This window comes from Folsomia candida, unplaced genomic scaffold (assembly GCF_002217175.1).
Source record: "Folsomia candida strain VU population unplaced genomic scaffold, ASM221717v1 Fcan01_Sc019, whole genome shotgun sequence".
Taxonomy (NCBI): domain Eukaryota; kingdom Metazoa; phylum Arthropoda; class Collembola; order Entomobryomorpha; family Isotomidae; genus Folsomia; species Folsomia candida.
Genome location: NW_019091211.1, coordinates 1,169,332 through 1,186,148, shown reverse-complemented (window position 1 = coordinate 1,186,148; position 16,817 = coordinate 1,169,332). Strand labels below are relative to the sequence as shown.

The following is a 16,817-nucleotide window of genomic DNA, read 5'->3' as shown; positions in this document are numbered from 1 at the left end:
ATTAAATAATTAATAATAATGTATAATAGTTGATTGATTACCTGTGTCAGATCAAATACTTACCCAAAATAAATAATTTATCCATTACACAACAAGACAATTTCGTTGCATAAGATTCACACGTGCAGATTACTAATTAAAATCATACGACCAGATTTCTGGATCAGGGCAGTATCCACAAATATTTGCGACATTTTCATATAAGTGCATACACACATAAGCCTTTGATGTCGTGCATGCATATGCAAGCCGCAAGATAAGTACGTGCATATGTACCTATGTGCTTGAAATTATTATCGCGATTCACTGAATCACGGTGTTAAGTAATTTACAATTATGTATATGCCGATAAGAACATTTATTGTAATTAATTACAGATTATAAACTGGTTATTGTCACTGGATTCGCGTATATAAATCATTTTGCTGTAATGAATGTTCACATTGATTAATTAACGAGCAAGGTTTTAAAATAATTAGTAAATTTTAAAAATTAGTTTGCTCCCAAAAATCTTGGCAACATGAAATTATTTAAATTCATAAGTCTCACTATTTTAGTTACATGTTTTACCTGCTTCACGCAGGGGGCAGACGATCACGACGAAGCTGGCGATTTCTGTTACGTATCGGAAGAATGCGGACCTGAGAGTGAAAAATGGGGAGGAGCTTGCAAAACTGGCAGTATGCAATCTCCAATTAATTTCATTCGGAGACCGGGCCAAATTTCTACTCCTGTTCATTTGGATTTCAACGACATGTATGCGTCAGAAGGTAGAAATAATTCCCATAAATTGTCCAATTTTCAAAAATTCTTCACTTTTGAAAAATTATTCTAAATAGATTACTGGATCCGCAATAATGGTCACACCGTGCAAGTTAACCTCAACGAGGATCCGACCTCGGCCGGAGAAATGACCGGGTACGGGTTCGATCGGCCCTATATTTTCGCTCAAATCCACTTCCACTGGGGCGAGGATGACTCGACGGGGTCAGAACATACCTTAAACGGTGCCGCATTCCCGCTGGAAGTCCACCTAGTCCATTATGACTCACAATACCCCAGCTTTTCTGCCGCGGCGCAGTCAGGTGACCCCAAGGGGTTAGCGGTTCTCGGACTTTGGTTGGCTCCCGGGACGGAGGAAGACATTAACGAATCTTTCGACACAATTGCCGCAAACTTGCCGATTTTATATCAACCGAACGAATCCCATATCCCGATTCCGCTAGATCTTCATTGGATGCTACCGGATAAGAGGGAGACGTTTTTCCGATACATGGGGTCCTTAACGACGCCTAATTGTTCCGAAGTAGTTGAGTGGACGGTAATGGAGACACCGATTTATGTAAAACCGTCAGAAATTGAGAGGTTTAGACAAGTCTTGAATCATGAGGAGAGGCTGATGAGGTTGAATTATAGACCCGTTCAAGAAATCGGGAATAGACAGGTGGAATATTTGGTGAGGGATTGGTAGTGAGGAATGAAAATTGTATTATGCAGGAAATAATGTTAAGTTTGTGGTAATTTGTAAATGTGATAAAACGGCGTGATAAATATTTATGCACACTTATTTATTTGAGATTCTATGGTTTAGTGTATGATTTTTGTGAAAAATAAAAATTTTGCTGGATCTGAATTATCTAAATATGTAGTTAATCTGGATACTTCGTTCCAATTTGTATGTTATATTTATTGCTATAATTCCTAAACTGGTTTACAAATAAAGCTAAATCATCTTTATCTCGAAAAGATATATAAGTACAATTTCTTAATAAATTTATATTGAAACTGTGCATTTTTACTACCGTTTGAAAAAGAATCCTTAACTATTAAGAATTTTGTGGTTACTATCAATTATTGCAATTTTTCATAAATAAAATTTACTTATAAATATATCCAATGCATCTTCACTCGTCCATTCCCTCAAAAATTTTAGTCCCTCCGAGTGACGGAGGTAGCTCGGCGAGGTCAAAGTCTTTCAACAACGCAGTCATCCATACATTTTTGTTCGTTCCGTAGATATGAATATTTCCGCGGATTTCTTCGGAAACGAGGGATACAAAAATTTTAACGGCATTTTCGACGGTTGACGGAGCTACATAAATCATTCAGCACAACATGAAATCAAAAAATGTTTCATATTAAAGGATAACCCTACATTGGGCGTACTCACGACATTACTTCGCAAATCTCATAACTTATAAAAATTAAGCGAGATGTTGCAAATCTTTTTGTCCGAAAACTATGGGATTATGATTCCCAAATTTATGGTGATTCATATTTTCTCCAGATTATTCTGAAAACTATTTTGATTACGATTGGAAATGTTATGAGCACGCCAATAAAAAGATAACGTTCTATGCCCACCTCGAACAACAATCGACTTATCCAAGCATCCCGGCCAATGCTCTAAAACTGAAATCAGTGCCCTCATCAAATATGGCATGCCTTCATTTAGCAAAAATTAAGTCATAATTTTGATTAAATTAATATAAATATTATCGTTAATTCAATTATACAAAAAATTACATAAGGGGCAGACATGTTGAGCAACGTTAAACCCATCTAAATTATAGAGGGTGTTTCCACGCGTAAAATTTCCGTACTTTTCACCCAATTCGTACACAAGTTGACACGCCTCTTCAACACCTTTGTCCACGTAACGGAGATATCTTTCGCCCTTTCCTTGCAAGATTACTTTTCGAATGTCGATATCCTTCGCTTCGATGAGAAGGTCTGTAATACGGTGGCGGACGACAATTAAGAATTATCAACTAATATTTAAAAAATATGCATGTTTACACGGTCGTCCCAATTTATCTCGGCCCCCGGTATGATATTTAACATCATCATACATGTCGGACCAATCTTCGTCTTGAATGGTATCCATTTTGTTTCTTTTTCGCCACCGCAAATGCTACGAAGAGAAATCATATTTGCATAAATAATTATTCAAATTAATGTAGAGTCTTGTAAAATTATTAATTAGTCACCCAATTCAATCTCTGCTCGGCTAAATCCAAATTGAATCGGCTTGCTGAAGTGATTTCATGCATAAATTCAGAAATTGTAATTGAGATATGTATTAGCAATTTAATTTGCATTTATGTATGTATGTACATACGTCTCAACCAATTAACGAGATAAAGCTCCGTCTTCATATAGTCCTTTGTTAGTCTGGATGAAACTCGTAGTTTAAACTGGAAAAAATTGCAGGTTAATTTAATTCCTTAATAGACAATTTAAAATTAATCACACTTTAGATAATCACCTCATCCAACAAGATTTTCTGTTGAAGTGTTAAACTAATATCTTCCTCAAAAGTAAAACTTTCTGTTTCCAATATTAAAAGATGAATAATAATTATAGATGCTAGTTTTGAAATCATTGTTGCGGCGAAATCTGTTTGGCTAATTCTTAATGTGGAAAATTGCTTATTCCGTGCTGAATTAAAAAGTATATATGTGAAGATATTAGCTCAAACCTGAATGTATGTATTTATTCATTTCATATAAGTCTCGATTATTTAAATACTTCGGTGTGCAAAATTTTCCTGAATTTGTGTGTAAAAATGTGTAAGGATGTACATACATAAATTTGCATGTATTTATATCATGTTTCTCAGGGTTCCTCCACCTGAAATATAATTTTTACGCCAGCTCGTCCGTATATCCGCAAGTTATCTTTATTTTCTGTATTACATGTGAATACAATTACATATTTAGGTATGTAGATACATATGTACATCTACAGAAATATAATGCTACTAGCGTATAAGCCCGACTTCCGTCGGGCGATAAATTTGACACCTCGAATGTCTGTCCGCAACGGAGTAAGGTTAGCAAAGCAAAATTATCAAAGTAAATTAAGTTAAGATAATCAGCACATCTAGAAAGATTCATGATGGTGGTGATTGGTGGTGGCAATCGTTTAAGCAAACTTTTATACCTTCCCAGTTACTATACCAGCCCAATAAACATACCGGCCCAATAAACGCACCAGCCATGTAAACGCACCGCATATTCTCGATATTCTGATATACTCGATATTTTGAATATCAAATATTATGGATATTATGGATATTTAGAATATTAAGAATATCAGGAATATCAGGTATACCAAGAATATTAAGAATATCAAGAATGCCAAGAATATCGTCAAAATATTCTTGATTCTATATTCTCGATATTCCTGATATTTTCGATATTCTGATATTCTCGATATTTTGATATTCTGAATATTATGGATATTATGGATATTTAGAATATCAAGAATATCAAGAATATCGAGAATATCAGGAATATCAAGAATATTAAGAATATCGAGAATATCAGGAATATCAAGAATATTAAGAATATCGAGAATATCAGGTACATGACGAATATCAGGTACACCAAGAATATTAAGAAAATCAACAATGCCAAGAATATCGTTAAAATATTCTTGATTCTATATTCTTGATATTCTCGATATTCTGATATTCTCGAAATTCTGATATTCTGATATTCTCGATATTTTGATATTCTGAATATTATGGATATTTGGAATATCAGGAATATCAAGAATATTAAGAATATCAAGAATATTGAGATACCTGGATATTCCGATATCGAGGTATTGGGGGCTTACCTTACCCAGATAACCGCTACCCCCAGAGAACCACCACCCCTAGGTAATCAGCACCCCCAGATAACCACCACCCCCAGATAACCACCATCTCCAGATAACCACTATCCCTAGATAACCACCACCCCAAGATAACCACTATCCCTAGATAACCACCACCCCAAGATAACCACTATCCCTAGATAACCACTATCCCTAGATAACCATTATCCCTAGATAACCACCATCCCCAGATAACCAATACCCCCAGATAACCAATACCTCCAGATAACCATAAGGCCACGCCCAAAACTTTCCCTGCTTTCACTTCCGTCACGGACAAACTTCCGTCACAGACAAATTTACTTTTACTTCCGTTTCAGACAGACATTCTCGCTTATAATATAGATTATAGTTGAGGAAAATTGTACATGTGTACAACCTTTATGTACATACTATCCTCATTACAACGGGTTTTCATCATTCACAGAATTACAAATTTCAAGTTAACACCACCAAGTGTACCTACAATTTAAGGTTATGGGAATTAATGTAAAATTTGGGTGTACACAAAATAAAAATCTATACATAATTTAATAAAATGACAAGTGGCAATTAGGTAGATATGTACGGTTATACGTCAATCCATTATGTGGGTTTAATTATGTAATGAAAAATAAACCTGGAAACGAGGAAAAGTCGTTAATTAGGAAGTTACTTATCTGATGTAAATACACAAGTTAATTTGATGGAACGTACATGCTTACGTACACAAAAATATTTAATATATGCATTATAGATGATTTGAATTGATGTATTTATTACTCTGCCACCAAAATATGCATGAATTTAATAATTTATTGACATAGAGAAGCATACGCAATATTTTGAAAGTATTTCAAAACCAATGGGAAAATTAACCCTTAGATTTAGTTAATTGTGACAACTATCACAGCACAATCATCAGTAGCATGAGCACAATGGTCATGTTCGTCATCCTCACCGTGGACGTGACCCTCATGATCATGATCATCTTCATCATCGTCATCACCGTGGTCGTGACTCTCATGGTCGTCATGTGTATGACCTGCATGACATTCTTCATGGTTATGCGCATCCTCCTCCTCAGTGTGGACATGCCCAACTTCTATCTTGACAGCGAAAGCTTGGCCAGAAAGATGGACCGGCGGATTGGCGTCGAACCTAATTGTGTACACTTTTCCTGCAGTGACTGCAGAGTTTGGGAGTTCCTGGTCCAAAATTACGTCCTGTTGTCCCAAAGGATTCGTGGAATTTGCTGTGACACGCAGTGTCAGACCGGACGCGGCGTGATGCGCGATAAAATCTGCCTCAACGTCGTACAAAGTTCCAGGACTCAGAGCGCAAACGTCTCCGGAACAGGTGTCGACCCTGATTTCGGTGAAGGTGCCTTCCCCGCCTGAAAAATTTGGTAACATTTTAATATTAATTGCAGTTAATATTAATTATGGTTAATAATTAAATGTGATGTGGTTACCGCAAGGAGTGTGGTTAACAACTCCACCTGCTGAAAGGGAGATGAACAAGAAGACAAGGAAAATTGAAGGATTCATTTTATTTGGGTAAATTGTTAGTTTTAGAGAATAGTTTGTCGATGGGGTTAGACTGGACCTACTGGAAGAAATATCTTACTTTTATATCGAGGAATTGACATGACACATTGTGGCAGATATCATGGATTTCAATAAATTATTAAACGGAATTTACTTAGGAGAAGAACGTACGACATTGTCAAAGCCAGATTTTGATGCAATGCATATGTTGTTAGGCTTAACGAGTGTAGGCAAAGAGAAGGAGAGTTAAAGCCCATGGTCCGCTGGTCTGTCACACCCACTGAATGTAGCGAAAACGACGAAAATGGCTAGGCTCTTCTTTGTGCAAACATTCGCAAAAGATCCAATTTTGATCGGATTTTGAAAATCTTTGTTACATTTTAGTCCAGTAAGTGCTTTATAATCCTCAACATCATGCTTAAATTTTAATTATGAATTTTTTTTCGAGAAATGAAACGACATGGTCAGGAAATTTTCAAAGCCCAACAGCATATTTATCCAGAGAAGGGCATCAAAATCTAGCATTGACAATGTCGTACCTTCTCCTCCTTGCTTCACTTTGTTAAAATACACATGTAAATCACAACCAAATGGCATCTCTCAAATAAAGTAGGTAGTACACATAAATTAAATATTTAACAAAGCTATAATGTTATTGCTGCCAATTCCAGCCTGACGCACGACGACTCATGAGCAATTGATGTCACACAATTAAAATGACAATTAAATGAAATCACATGAATTACCATAAGGTGTGTTTATACTTCATTTGCAAGCAAATATGAGCAGATTTTATGGTTTAAACTGGCAAGAAGTGAAGTAAACATGAACAAAGGTATATTTTTATTTCGGTGAATTGTGACTGTTCTAAAATGCATGGAATATCATTACAAAACAAACTTGTGTTTATGCACACTTGTTTGTCTAGTACAGGTGGAAATTACGTTTTTGGAACAGATGCATATGATTTATTTTATATAACTGAGGAAACCGGGTGTAAATATTTGTTTGAAATGATGAATTACTGACAATGGAAAATCTGGATATGGAAGGAAAATCTTTTACACTCTCAGTACGGGATTGTTGGTTTACCTGGAATTATAAATGGTGACTAACCGTCGGGATGGTTTTTACTCCAGTTCCCATAAATAAATTTATATTCAGATATTATTTTAATTTTATTATAATTTTTGGTGCAACAGCAGACTTTCAAATTCATATGGAAATATGTAAACGTTGGTTTATGAACTAAACATCCCCGTGATTATTTACCAGGTATAGTTCCCGACTGCTTGTCGTGTTTAGAGTACATCCACGCCAATGTATGACACATTTCTAAAGCCTAATTGGGCCAGATAGGGAATTAAGAATTTAAATTTAATTAAGAATTGGCTCATATTTCAATGTAAAAATTGTATTTGGCATTGGCCCCAATATCAGGCTAAATTGCTAAATATTGATTTGCGACCAATTTCAAGCTAATCATTACTTCCTAAATTCCCGTGGAACTATAAGGTTTTTGATTACAATCCAAGTGGCAACTATGGATTTCTTCAGAAATTTTAAGCTTTTCTGAATGACTCCTTGTCTAAAAAAAATGTCCAAATTAAAAAATACGAATAAACAATTGTATTTTTGCAAATATCTAATTTGGTGCCAGATATTAGTTTCAAATTTGAACGCACCTTCACCACGACCCTATAGAGTAGATTTAAAAAATAATAGTTACCCTAACCACGACTGGTAGTCTGAAACTATTCCTAGTTAATAAACAACTACCTAGACGCATTATCATAAACTATGAGTAATGTGAGACTCTAGATTTTTTTACAAATCATTTAATATTCGATATTTGTCAAGGTATGTGCGAAAATAAGAATTTGACATTATTTGTTGTATGAGTATTTACGTCACCTGTGTAATCTGAGATCTGAATATTGTAAACACTAATCTTTTAAAATTTAATATTTCAAATGTTACGGATAAATATTTTATTTGTACTTGGTCAATTCATTTGTTTGGATTTTTTATACTTTAACAAACTTTACACAATTACAAAGATGGACGTGAAAAAGTATATAAAATGTAACTAATTTTTAATTATTCCCTTCAATCTCCAGGGAATGAGATGGCGATAACCTGTGAAAAATGGGTGGTGATGGGGCTCTTGGCCGTAATTTCGACCCTGTTTGGATTCCTGCCCTACATTTTGTTTAGATCTTTAAAAACATGTAACCCAATTTACATCCAGACTAACACTTACAAAATGATGGTCTCGATTTTAGCATGTTTTGGTGCCGGCGTTCTTTTATCGCTGGCTCTAATCCACCTCCTTCCACACGTTAGAGAAATGTTTGAAGAAATCTCAACTATTTGGGAAATATTTCCGAAACATTTCCCAATAGCAGAGGCAACTACGTTGGCAGGATTTGGGCTCATTTATTTCGTGGAAGAGGTAATAAATTATTTGCTAAAAAATTGGTCATGGCTAAAAAACACAAAAATGTGTAAAATGGTACAATCAAAAATTAATCAGCACTTTCGCAAATTGTGGGTAAAAAATTGCGAATTCATTTTTTAAATATTTGTCAATGTTTCCACAACAAAATTAAATTAATTAAATTAAATACTTATCTCAAAATGTGCTCAATTGCTTAAAGATTGCTCACATCTTAATGGTGGACACTCAATTTGGACACAGTCACACCCACGCACAAAACTTACCCAAGATCGATACATGTTCAGCGAAAATTATTTCCAATAACAATGTCAACCTTGACTCACAAAATTTGGCTATCGGTGTGGATGCCAATTCCAAAAATGCAATTATGTCGGAAGATCATAACCCAAACGAAGACATTGGAAGTGATCTTACTTCATCTCTAAAAGCCTTCATGGCTCTGCTGGCACTCTCGTTTCACGAATTCATGGAGGGCATGGCGATAGGAATTCAGGTAAATACTGACATACATACATTGCAAATTTGCAAAAATTGTAATCTGCATTTTTAATTTGCAATTTTAGAACGAATCTTCCATGTGGGTAATGTTTGGGGGTGTGGCGAGTCATAAGTTCGTAATTGCATTTTGCCTCGGAATGGAATTTGTGAATAGTCGTGCCAGCCGGAAGACTATGATTGGCTCCGTCCTATTTTTTGGGTGCATTACAAGCATTGGAATTGGAGTGGGTGGGCTTATTCAGGCAGAAGGATCTTCAGATTCTATCTATACAGCAGTGATTGGGGTGAGTTGAGATTAGGGCATATTTGACACAACCAATTAATGTACACAGTTTAATGCTTATTGATTTCAGGGATTGGCGACAGGGACCTTGCTGTATGTCGTGTTTTTCGAAATACTAAATCGTGAAAGAGAAAAGAAAATGTATGAACTAGAAGAAGTTGGTGGGGCGGGAATTCTACAGTTTGCCGCAGTAGTGGTAGGAATGATTTTCATGGAAATTTTGTCCATAATGGTATCTCACCATCATCATCACGGGCATGGTGAGGATCATAATGCATGAAAATAATGTTGGTTGTTGTGATTTGCATTAATTTATGCAGATGATGTTTTGCTTGAGTTACACATAAAACATTATGCACATAAAAAATGTTGAATACAAAAAAATGTGTCTTGAGTTATAAAAATATTATGTACTTCTGTAGGCAGTCTTGAGAAGTGTCTAAAATTAGAATTGTGACTTAATTAAGGTTGCTATTATAACTATTTATTAAATGATCTGACTTTCCTACTCTGTGTAAAAGCCATCAAATACAAAAATGCATATGCAAACAACCCATGAAAAGTTGCAAAGATCACTTAAATTTGAATTATAAATAAAAACTTGCAAGTCATCAATACCTTTCTTCTTATTTAATATCCCAAGTGGAACTAACCATGCACAACAATATTGTGCATGTCGCTGCATCCTTAACTCCTCACGAAGTGCTTGACTGACTGAGACGTCAACGCTATATATTCGAAACGTACTACCACCTACAAAAATCTGTGACCAGTGTGACCGCAATCGTATCCTCGTCATCATGTTACACAAAATGGGGTACATTTTATTCTTTGTGGAAGTGTTACTAATAAGATTAGGGTATTCTTCTGTCCATGTTAATAACTCGTTTTATATGGACAACGAAACTTTGCCAGTTCTAGAAAACCCAGTTTTTCCCTGGGCACAAAATGGGGAAAGTTTATTGCATTCTGCAGTAAAAGTTAAACGATCTTATCAAAGTGGTGATAACTTTGATTTGATGAATCTACCAATTTGTGGGTCTCCTCAATCGTATGGGAATGGATTACCTTGTCTCGCTGTGAAACGCGTGGAGCATGAGATGGAGGGAGGAGGGGGTGAGATTTGTTTCATAATTAATTTTTTGATGTAAATATTTCCGAAATTTTTGAAAAGTTGAAGTGTTCGGTTATATTTTTATTCTGTTAATAAGTAGAAAATATTTATGGCGTATGAATGTAGCAATTCATTCATAAATTATTATGCCAAACTTTGACATGATTCGCAAATCTCGCATATTGAATATGTATAACCTGTGAAGTTTAAATCAATTTCTGGAAAACTTTTCTGCTGGAAAATCACGAGATTTTTATTCAGAAATTTATCCAGCTGGGCATGCTAGTTTATACATATTTTGCAGGATTATTTCGTAATCTGTTTGCTCAATAACTTTCTACGTCAAATAATTTAATAATTTATTTATAATTTAATTTATTCACAATATTACTCTCAACTCAAACGAACGTTTCCATGATTTTTAAAACTCGTGGAAAAACGCTTGCATAAAATATTTAAAAAATCTAATTATGCTCATGATCTTTGATAATCCATGCTAGGAAATCACCATCATCATCAAAATCATGGCTGGGGGTGGGGCTGGCAGATGAAGGAGAAGGAAAAAGAGAAACTAGAACCGGAAGATATTGGACAACTAATATTTCTGGGATTATTAAAACTCAAGAAGCTTTTAGGACTGGGGGCCGCGTTGAAAGGACTCTCTCTCCTCCCACTCCTGGTTCTCCCATTCATCTTGTGCACCCTATTGTTCTGGGGAATATTGGTCTTACTATTTGTCTTCCTTCCCGCACCTGCTGCCGGACGAGATAATCACCCAACCAGTTCCCAGCAGGTCGGCTTATCAGTCATCGAAGCCGTGGAGTCGGGAGGACTAAAATATGAGATCAATGAAAGATGATAAATCAATTTTTTAAATAAAGATAGATTAATTATTAATTAAAAATTTAACACGTAAAATATTTATTTTGTTTTATTTATTAATTAAGAATAATCGATATGATTGAACTAATAAATAATTAAAGGTTAGTATGTCACAAAGTTGTCACGTTTTTATCCTGGTTTCTATTTAATCCTTGAATAAAATTTTACCATGTGCCAAATAAGTTTAGCACAGTTTTGCAAATTAAGCCAACTTATTGGTTTACTATTTTATATACATTGTTACAATTTCTTTCATAATTCAAATCTACCGAAACCGGTGGCAATTAATGATTTCCGATGGGACGAAGTACTTCACAGATTTGAATGAGTATCATATTTTTTATGTGCCGGCCGGCATATGTATGAAATAAAATAAAATATTGAAGAGTCATCCCACCTTTGTTGACTGGGCTATTCTTAGCTTTTTGTAATATTGGCCATTCTTAAAAACCCGTGAGATACTGGTGCAAGCTGGGTCCGACAATGGAAGAACCTTCACAAAACCAAGGTAATGATTATACATAAGTTCTAAAAATAGGTATAAATCCTTCTCTTTCATTTAGTGCGAGTCTAAAAATAAGTTGAGTACTTAATTATCACTTAAATCGCACAGTTTTCAGTGTAATTTCGTATTTATTGAGAGATTGACTGAACACCGAAAAAATTAACAGAATTAAATTTATTTAACGCGATTCGGATGAGTGGAATTGTACATTCACATATTCATTTTTGGGGATTGATGATTACATAATTTGTAAGCACTTAATGGGCCAATTTACGCTAATGTATGTACTTGCAAAACTTGCAAAATTTACCTGCAGGCTTTACCTTTAGGATTCCAAAAGCATTTTTCATACACACGGTGACAGAATTTCCAGCCGCTAAGACCACGTGCTCATTTAATATATCCCCATATAAAGTGAAACTAGGTTTACAAACTTACAAAAATTAACGCTGAAAATCAGCATACAAATTTAATCTACGTAAATTAACACATGTTAAATAGTCATAAAAAGTAAGTGTGTAAAAAATAATTTTCTAAAGTTTACCCCGTTTACTGAGCTACAAGCCTTCGAGTGAATTATTATTTCACAATAATTTACCAGTCTCCTTTTTGTCTAGCCTCCTCTCATCCTCTGTCTTTTTTCCCTCAAGTACAACACAATCGCATAAATGACCACGATTAAGAGTACTGGTCCCATGAAAATGAATCCCCACAAGGGAATTGTTCTTCCAAATTGTGCAAATTTGATCCACAAGAGGAGAATGAAGCACAAACTAAATAGAAAATATCCACCACAGATTCCGACCACGTAGGCGAAATCCCAACTGAAAAAGAGAGCGTGAAAAGGAAGCTGGTTAAAGTCGAATTGTTCGATGGAATTATTTGAGGAGGCGATGATGGGATCCAGACTCGTGTCAATGTGACACAAGGCGAGATGAAGAGTGACCGTGTGGGCGATGAAGAGAGACGTAACAATGGCGTAAACGGTGACAAGCATCGGGTCCGGTTGGTGCTTGGAGGAGGCGTTGAATTTTATTTCGACAAGACAGAGCTGGAAAAAAATAAGCGAAAACATTGGTGATTATGATTTTGTAAGAATTTCGATATTTGTAGAGATTGGAATAATGAGGATATTCCTTGTGAGCTAGTCTTTGAGGGTCTTTAATTGCTTATGAGCTAGATGTTTGAAACATTACAAATTTCGCAATTTCGTCAAAAAATTCTAAAAATTGGCTTTCAAATATTTTACATAATGAACTTGTGAATCTTTACACTGCAAGAAATCGGGTATAGTCAGCCAGGTATTGATTTGGTATTTGCTACCGCTTGATACTTATTACAATTATATCGGTCCCAACAAATTTGTCGCAGATAGATATGGTAAAACGTTAGTACCGAGCTTAGTACATATTACTATACGGTATTACTTAGCAATACCTCTTTTGTATATAGAGTCATATATGAGTACCGCTTGGTATTATTTTAATACTGGGCTTTTAATCCTAAGAGTGCAGAGTTCATATTATTTACTTATACGTGAATTTCACAGTAGAATATCTTACGATGCGATCATGCAAGCAAACTCGTAATGAATTTCACATGAGATATCTTATATTTGTACATATTTGACTACATTACTTACCACTGAAAATTTGGCAAACATTTGTGACAGGGACGATGCCATTGAAAGTTTCCCTTTCCTCGTGAATATTTGCTGGTAAATCCGGGTCTTGTCATGACGAGGAAACTTTGACCCTGAGGATTGTGTTGGTAAGGGCTGATAAGAATAAGTGCTAATATTTGGAGACATTTTGAAATAATCTCGAGTTTTAGGGTTCAATTTTTTGGGTACGCAAAACTTATGCAGTACGCAAAATTGTCTGCTTGCGTCCTTCTGGTCCACACATTGCGAGTTAATGATCAGGAACAACTAAATTATGTACATATTTGTGTACATTTGCATGGTTTTGCATGCATATATTAGTCACGCGTTAATTGGTTGCATTTTTTTATTGGGTAAAGGTGACAAGATAAGCGATCAGATGGGACATACGTGCATACATGTTTAAGTAGGTAGGTAAATTTTAGTAATGCTCGATTGGTGTAGCCGTTGTCTTATGAATATATATAAGTATGCACATAAATACTAATTTATATTACCTGCGTGTGCTATGGATGATGACTTTTTGTGGAGTTTGCGTATGAGCTTGGTGATAAGAAGGTAGTAATCTAATTGAAAGCAGATTCCGCAAGTCCATACATTGTCGTCACATATGTACATATGTATATGTACATATGCTCAAAAATACATGCATACGTACGAGTATACATTCACAGTGTTAATGGTATGTTTTAGCAAGTCGGTATTTAAGTAATAAAAGATTGGATCCTAGTATTTTCCCAGTCGTTTACAAATTTAATAAAAATTAGGCACGAAGTAAGAGATTAACAGAATATTCAGTCCCATGCTCCCATGGAACTAATCTATTTTGATTTTGTTTTCATATATATTATCCAACTCGGTGAGTATTATATTTACGTTTTCATTTAGTCATAAATATTTGTAATTTTTTTCAATTTTGACGGATGAATGGAAATTCATCCGGCACATCATAAAATAATTTATTTTATTACCTTCTAAATGGACAAGTCATTATGTGACTTGTCCGCTTAGTTTGGTGAATGTCGTGAATTTTCACTACAGAAAACTTGAAATTATTAAACGTTTCAACACAGTACATATCACTTAACCATGTTGACGGAATAATCTGGTCAGAAATATCTTCACAACGGGTTATGTATTATTATCCCACGGAAGACACAAGATATGCTTACATGCATCATCTTGATCTGGAGTAATCATCAAATAATAGTTTTTGAGGATACATTCTTATTCATTGAGTTTATCTAATCCAGAATATAAAACAGTTCATCGTACAAAAACTGAAACTAATTAAACGATTTATAAAATTTGGAAGTGTTACAGTTTTACTCTAATTTTCTAAACAACCGTTTCCTATACTTACAGCAGGGGACATCAATATCATTAATTTGCAACATCTCCTCTCCAGTAAAATACTTTTCGACATGCACTTTACACCTATCGCAAAATATTATGGCAAAAACTTCCAAATCGTCGTTCCTCACGTTGTAGGTCGTCACGTCACTCGCTCTTTCTTCTCCCCTCTGTCGCTTTTCCCGTATGTAGAGGACAATCCCGTAAATGCAAACGATGAGGAAAACCGGTCCCATAAATATCATCCCCACGAAGGGCAGATAACTGCCTGCTTGGACAAATTTTATCCACAAGAGTAGAATGAAGCATAATGTGAAGAGGAAAAATCCACCGCAAATTCCGACCACGTAGACGCCATCCCAGGTGAAAAAGAGGGCTTGAAACGGGATCCAGTCAAAGTCGAAGTGTTCAATGGAGTGATTCGAGGAGGCGATGATGGGGTCCAGACTGGTGTCGATGTGACACAGGGCGAGGTGCAGGATGACCGTGTGCGTGATGAGGATTGATGTGGTGACGACATAAATAGCGAGAAGGGTGGGATCCGGTTGATTTATTGAGTCGGGATTGAATTTTAGTTCGACTAGGCAGAGCTGAAAGGTAGGAAGAAAGACGTTAGTAATATTTGGGCTGAAACAATTCAGTGTGCGAAAGTGTGCAAATTTATAAACTCCTGAAGAGATTTGCACATGTATATAGGTACGTTTATACAAGCACTGTTGGAAATCTGGTAAAGTCACACATGTATTGGTTTCTCGGAATTAAAGTTGCTACCCCTTGGTATTAAAATTAAGCTCTCCGTAAAAATTTCTGCAGGAAATTTTCATGTAGAAATGGTAAAACTTTATACCGAGCTATAAACACCACTTTGGTAGTGTCATATGCCTTAAAGCAAACATTAAGTCTTAAAACTTAACAAAAATAGTAATTATGTATCACTTTTATTAATTTGACAGTGTTAAAATATACTTGTGATTACCTACTTACCATTGAAAATTTTGCAAACATTTGAGATAACGATGATGCCATGGAAAGTTTCCCTTTTCTGAGAAATATTTGTTTGTACAAGCGTTGTTTTTGGAGATATGAAAGATTTGACATGCTTGTAGTTGAGGGACTTGTTTTCAAATGGGGTTTTTGTGGGGAATTAATTTTGGGGGACATGTTTCCTTAGCAGAGATTAATAAGTATTATTTAGAACTATATAAAATAATTTGTTGCTATGTACAATATGCAATTCCACAAGTGAGGTGAGAGAGAACAGACGTGCTGATAAATATGTTTGTGTGGTCACGGGAGGGAAAATGCATAAATACATAGTCACACATACATTTCTGCGAGTTTTACGATTGATAAGAAAGATACGAGATTTATTTGGATTGGATTACATACACATTGATTGTGGTCGTGGTGGAAAATCCTTTGTTTAAAAACACGCTGGCGAAATTTGCATAGAATTAATTAAGAATATGATAAAACGTGATTGTTAAATGCGACATTAATTACACATATGTAATTGGGACCAAATAAAAATGTTTAAAACATTTGAGTTGGTACATATTTATTAATGTCTAATTGTAAAAAATCAACCTTCTAAGCACGTGCACGTATATATGAAAATATGGGTCAACATAAATATTTGCATACATTTGTATTGTTGTAGGTAGAAATTCAAGTTTACTAAATACTAATGTATGGTAATTCACAAACTAGAATACCTGAATTCCGGCAATAATTTTAAAAATACGTTATTATATGATAAATACATACATGTCCGCATCTATTGTTGACAACTAATTTTTGCCAAATACGATATTAAGCAATTCAGAAAACCATATACAAATAAACCGTTACAACGCATGTAACC

General features: G+C 35.1%; 5 protein-coding genes and 1 non-coding gene across 14 annotated transcripts; 3 read left to right on the top strand and 3 right to left on the bottom strand.

Annotated features, from left to right (window-relative positions):
* Positions 1-415: 415 nt before the first annotated feature.
* On the top strand, positions 416-1,746 carry LOC110857644 (putative carbonic anhydrase 3). The gene is made up of 2 exons (XM_022106245.2): positions 416-770; positions 840-1,746. Exons 1-2 carry the CDS (start codon positions 521-523, stop codon positions 1,469-1,471), a joined length of 882 nt encoding a protein of 293 aa, XP_021961937.1. The 5' UTR covers positions 416-520; the 3' UTR covers positions 1,472-1,746.
* Positions 1,747-1,851: 105 nt separating this feature from the next.
* Positions 1,852-3,032, bottom strand: LOC110857852. The gene is made up of 4 exons (XR_004836701.1): positions 2,991-3,032; positions 2,800-2,914; positions 2,365-2,733; positions 1,852-2,092 (listed from the first exon to the last, which is right to left on the bottom strand). It is a non-coding gene; the product is annotated as an uncharacterized LOC110857852 (transcript).
* A 2,370-nt stretch (positions 3,033-5,402) lies between these two features.
* LOC110857651 (urease accessory protein UreE) lies at positions 5,403-6,272 on the bottom strand. Its single transcript, XM_022106252.2, has 2 exons — positions 6,119-6,272; positions 5,403-6,040 (listed from the first exon to the last, which is right to left on the bottom strand). The coding sequence occupies exons 1-2, from the start codon at positions 6,192-6,194 to the stop codon at positions 5,532-5,534; spliced, it is 585 nt and encodes a 194-aa protein (XP_021961944.1). The 5' UTR covers positions 6,195-6,272; the 3' UTR covers positions 5,403-5,531.
* Positions 6,273-7,303: 1,031 nt separating this feature from the next.
* LOC110857594 (zinc transporter ZIP3) lies at positions 7,304-10,053 on the top strand. 2 transcript variants are annotated; one of them, XM_022106192.2, is made up of 5 exons: positions 7,304-7,469; positions 8,315-8,649; positions 8,855-9,148; positions 9,219-9,437; positions 9,507-10,053. In XM_022106192.2, exons 2-5 carry the CDS (start codon positions 8,323-8,325, stop codon positions 9,714-9,716), a joined length of 1,050 nt encoding a protein of 349 aa, XP_021961884.1. In that variant the 5' UTR covers positions 7,304-7,469; positions 8,315-8,322; the 3' UTR covers positions 9,717-10,053. The 2 variants fall into 2 exon arrangements, with proteins under 2 accessions (XP_021961884.1, XP_021961885.1); XM_022106193.2 differs by lacking the exon at positions 7,304-7,469 and adding an exon at positions 7,569-8,054.
* A 131-nt stretch (positions 10,054-10,184) lies between these two features.
* Positions 10,185-11,442, top strand: LOC118438262. The gene is made up of 2 exons (XM_035858189.1): positions 10,185-10,552; positions 11,051-11,442. The coding sequence occupies exons 1-2, from the start codon at positions 10,237-10,239 to the stop codon at positions 11,407-11,409; spliced, it is 675 nt and encodes a 224-aa protein (XP_035714082.1). The 5' UTR covers positions 10,185-10,236; the 3' UTR covers positions 11,410-11,442.
* Positions 11,443-11,468: 26 nt separating this feature from the next.
* Positions 11,469-16,229, bottom strand: LOC110857754. 8 transcript variants are annotated; one of them, XR_004836676.1, is made up of 5 exons: positions 15,938-16,229; positions 13,580-15,543; positions 12,376-12,988; positions 12,248-12,313; positions 11,469-11,925 (listed from the first exon to the last, which is right to left on the bottom strand). XR_004836676.1 is itself a non-coding variant. In XM_022106363.2 (2 exons), the coding sequence occupies exons 1-2, from the start codon at positions 16,112-16,114 to the stop codon at positions 14,926-14,928; spliced, it is 795 nt and encodes a 264-aa protein (XP_021962055.1). In that variant the 5' UTR covers positions 16,115-16,229; the 3' UTR covers positions 14,719-14,925. The 8 variants fall into 8 exon arrangements, 1 of the variants encoding a protein (XP_021962055.1); XR_004836679.1 differs by having other exon boundaries at positions 12,261-12,313; XR_004836678.1 differs by having other exon boundaries at positions 11,469-12,313; positions 12,376-12,411; positions 12,482-12,988.
* Between the last annotated feature and the right edge of the window lie 588 nt (positions 16,230-16,817).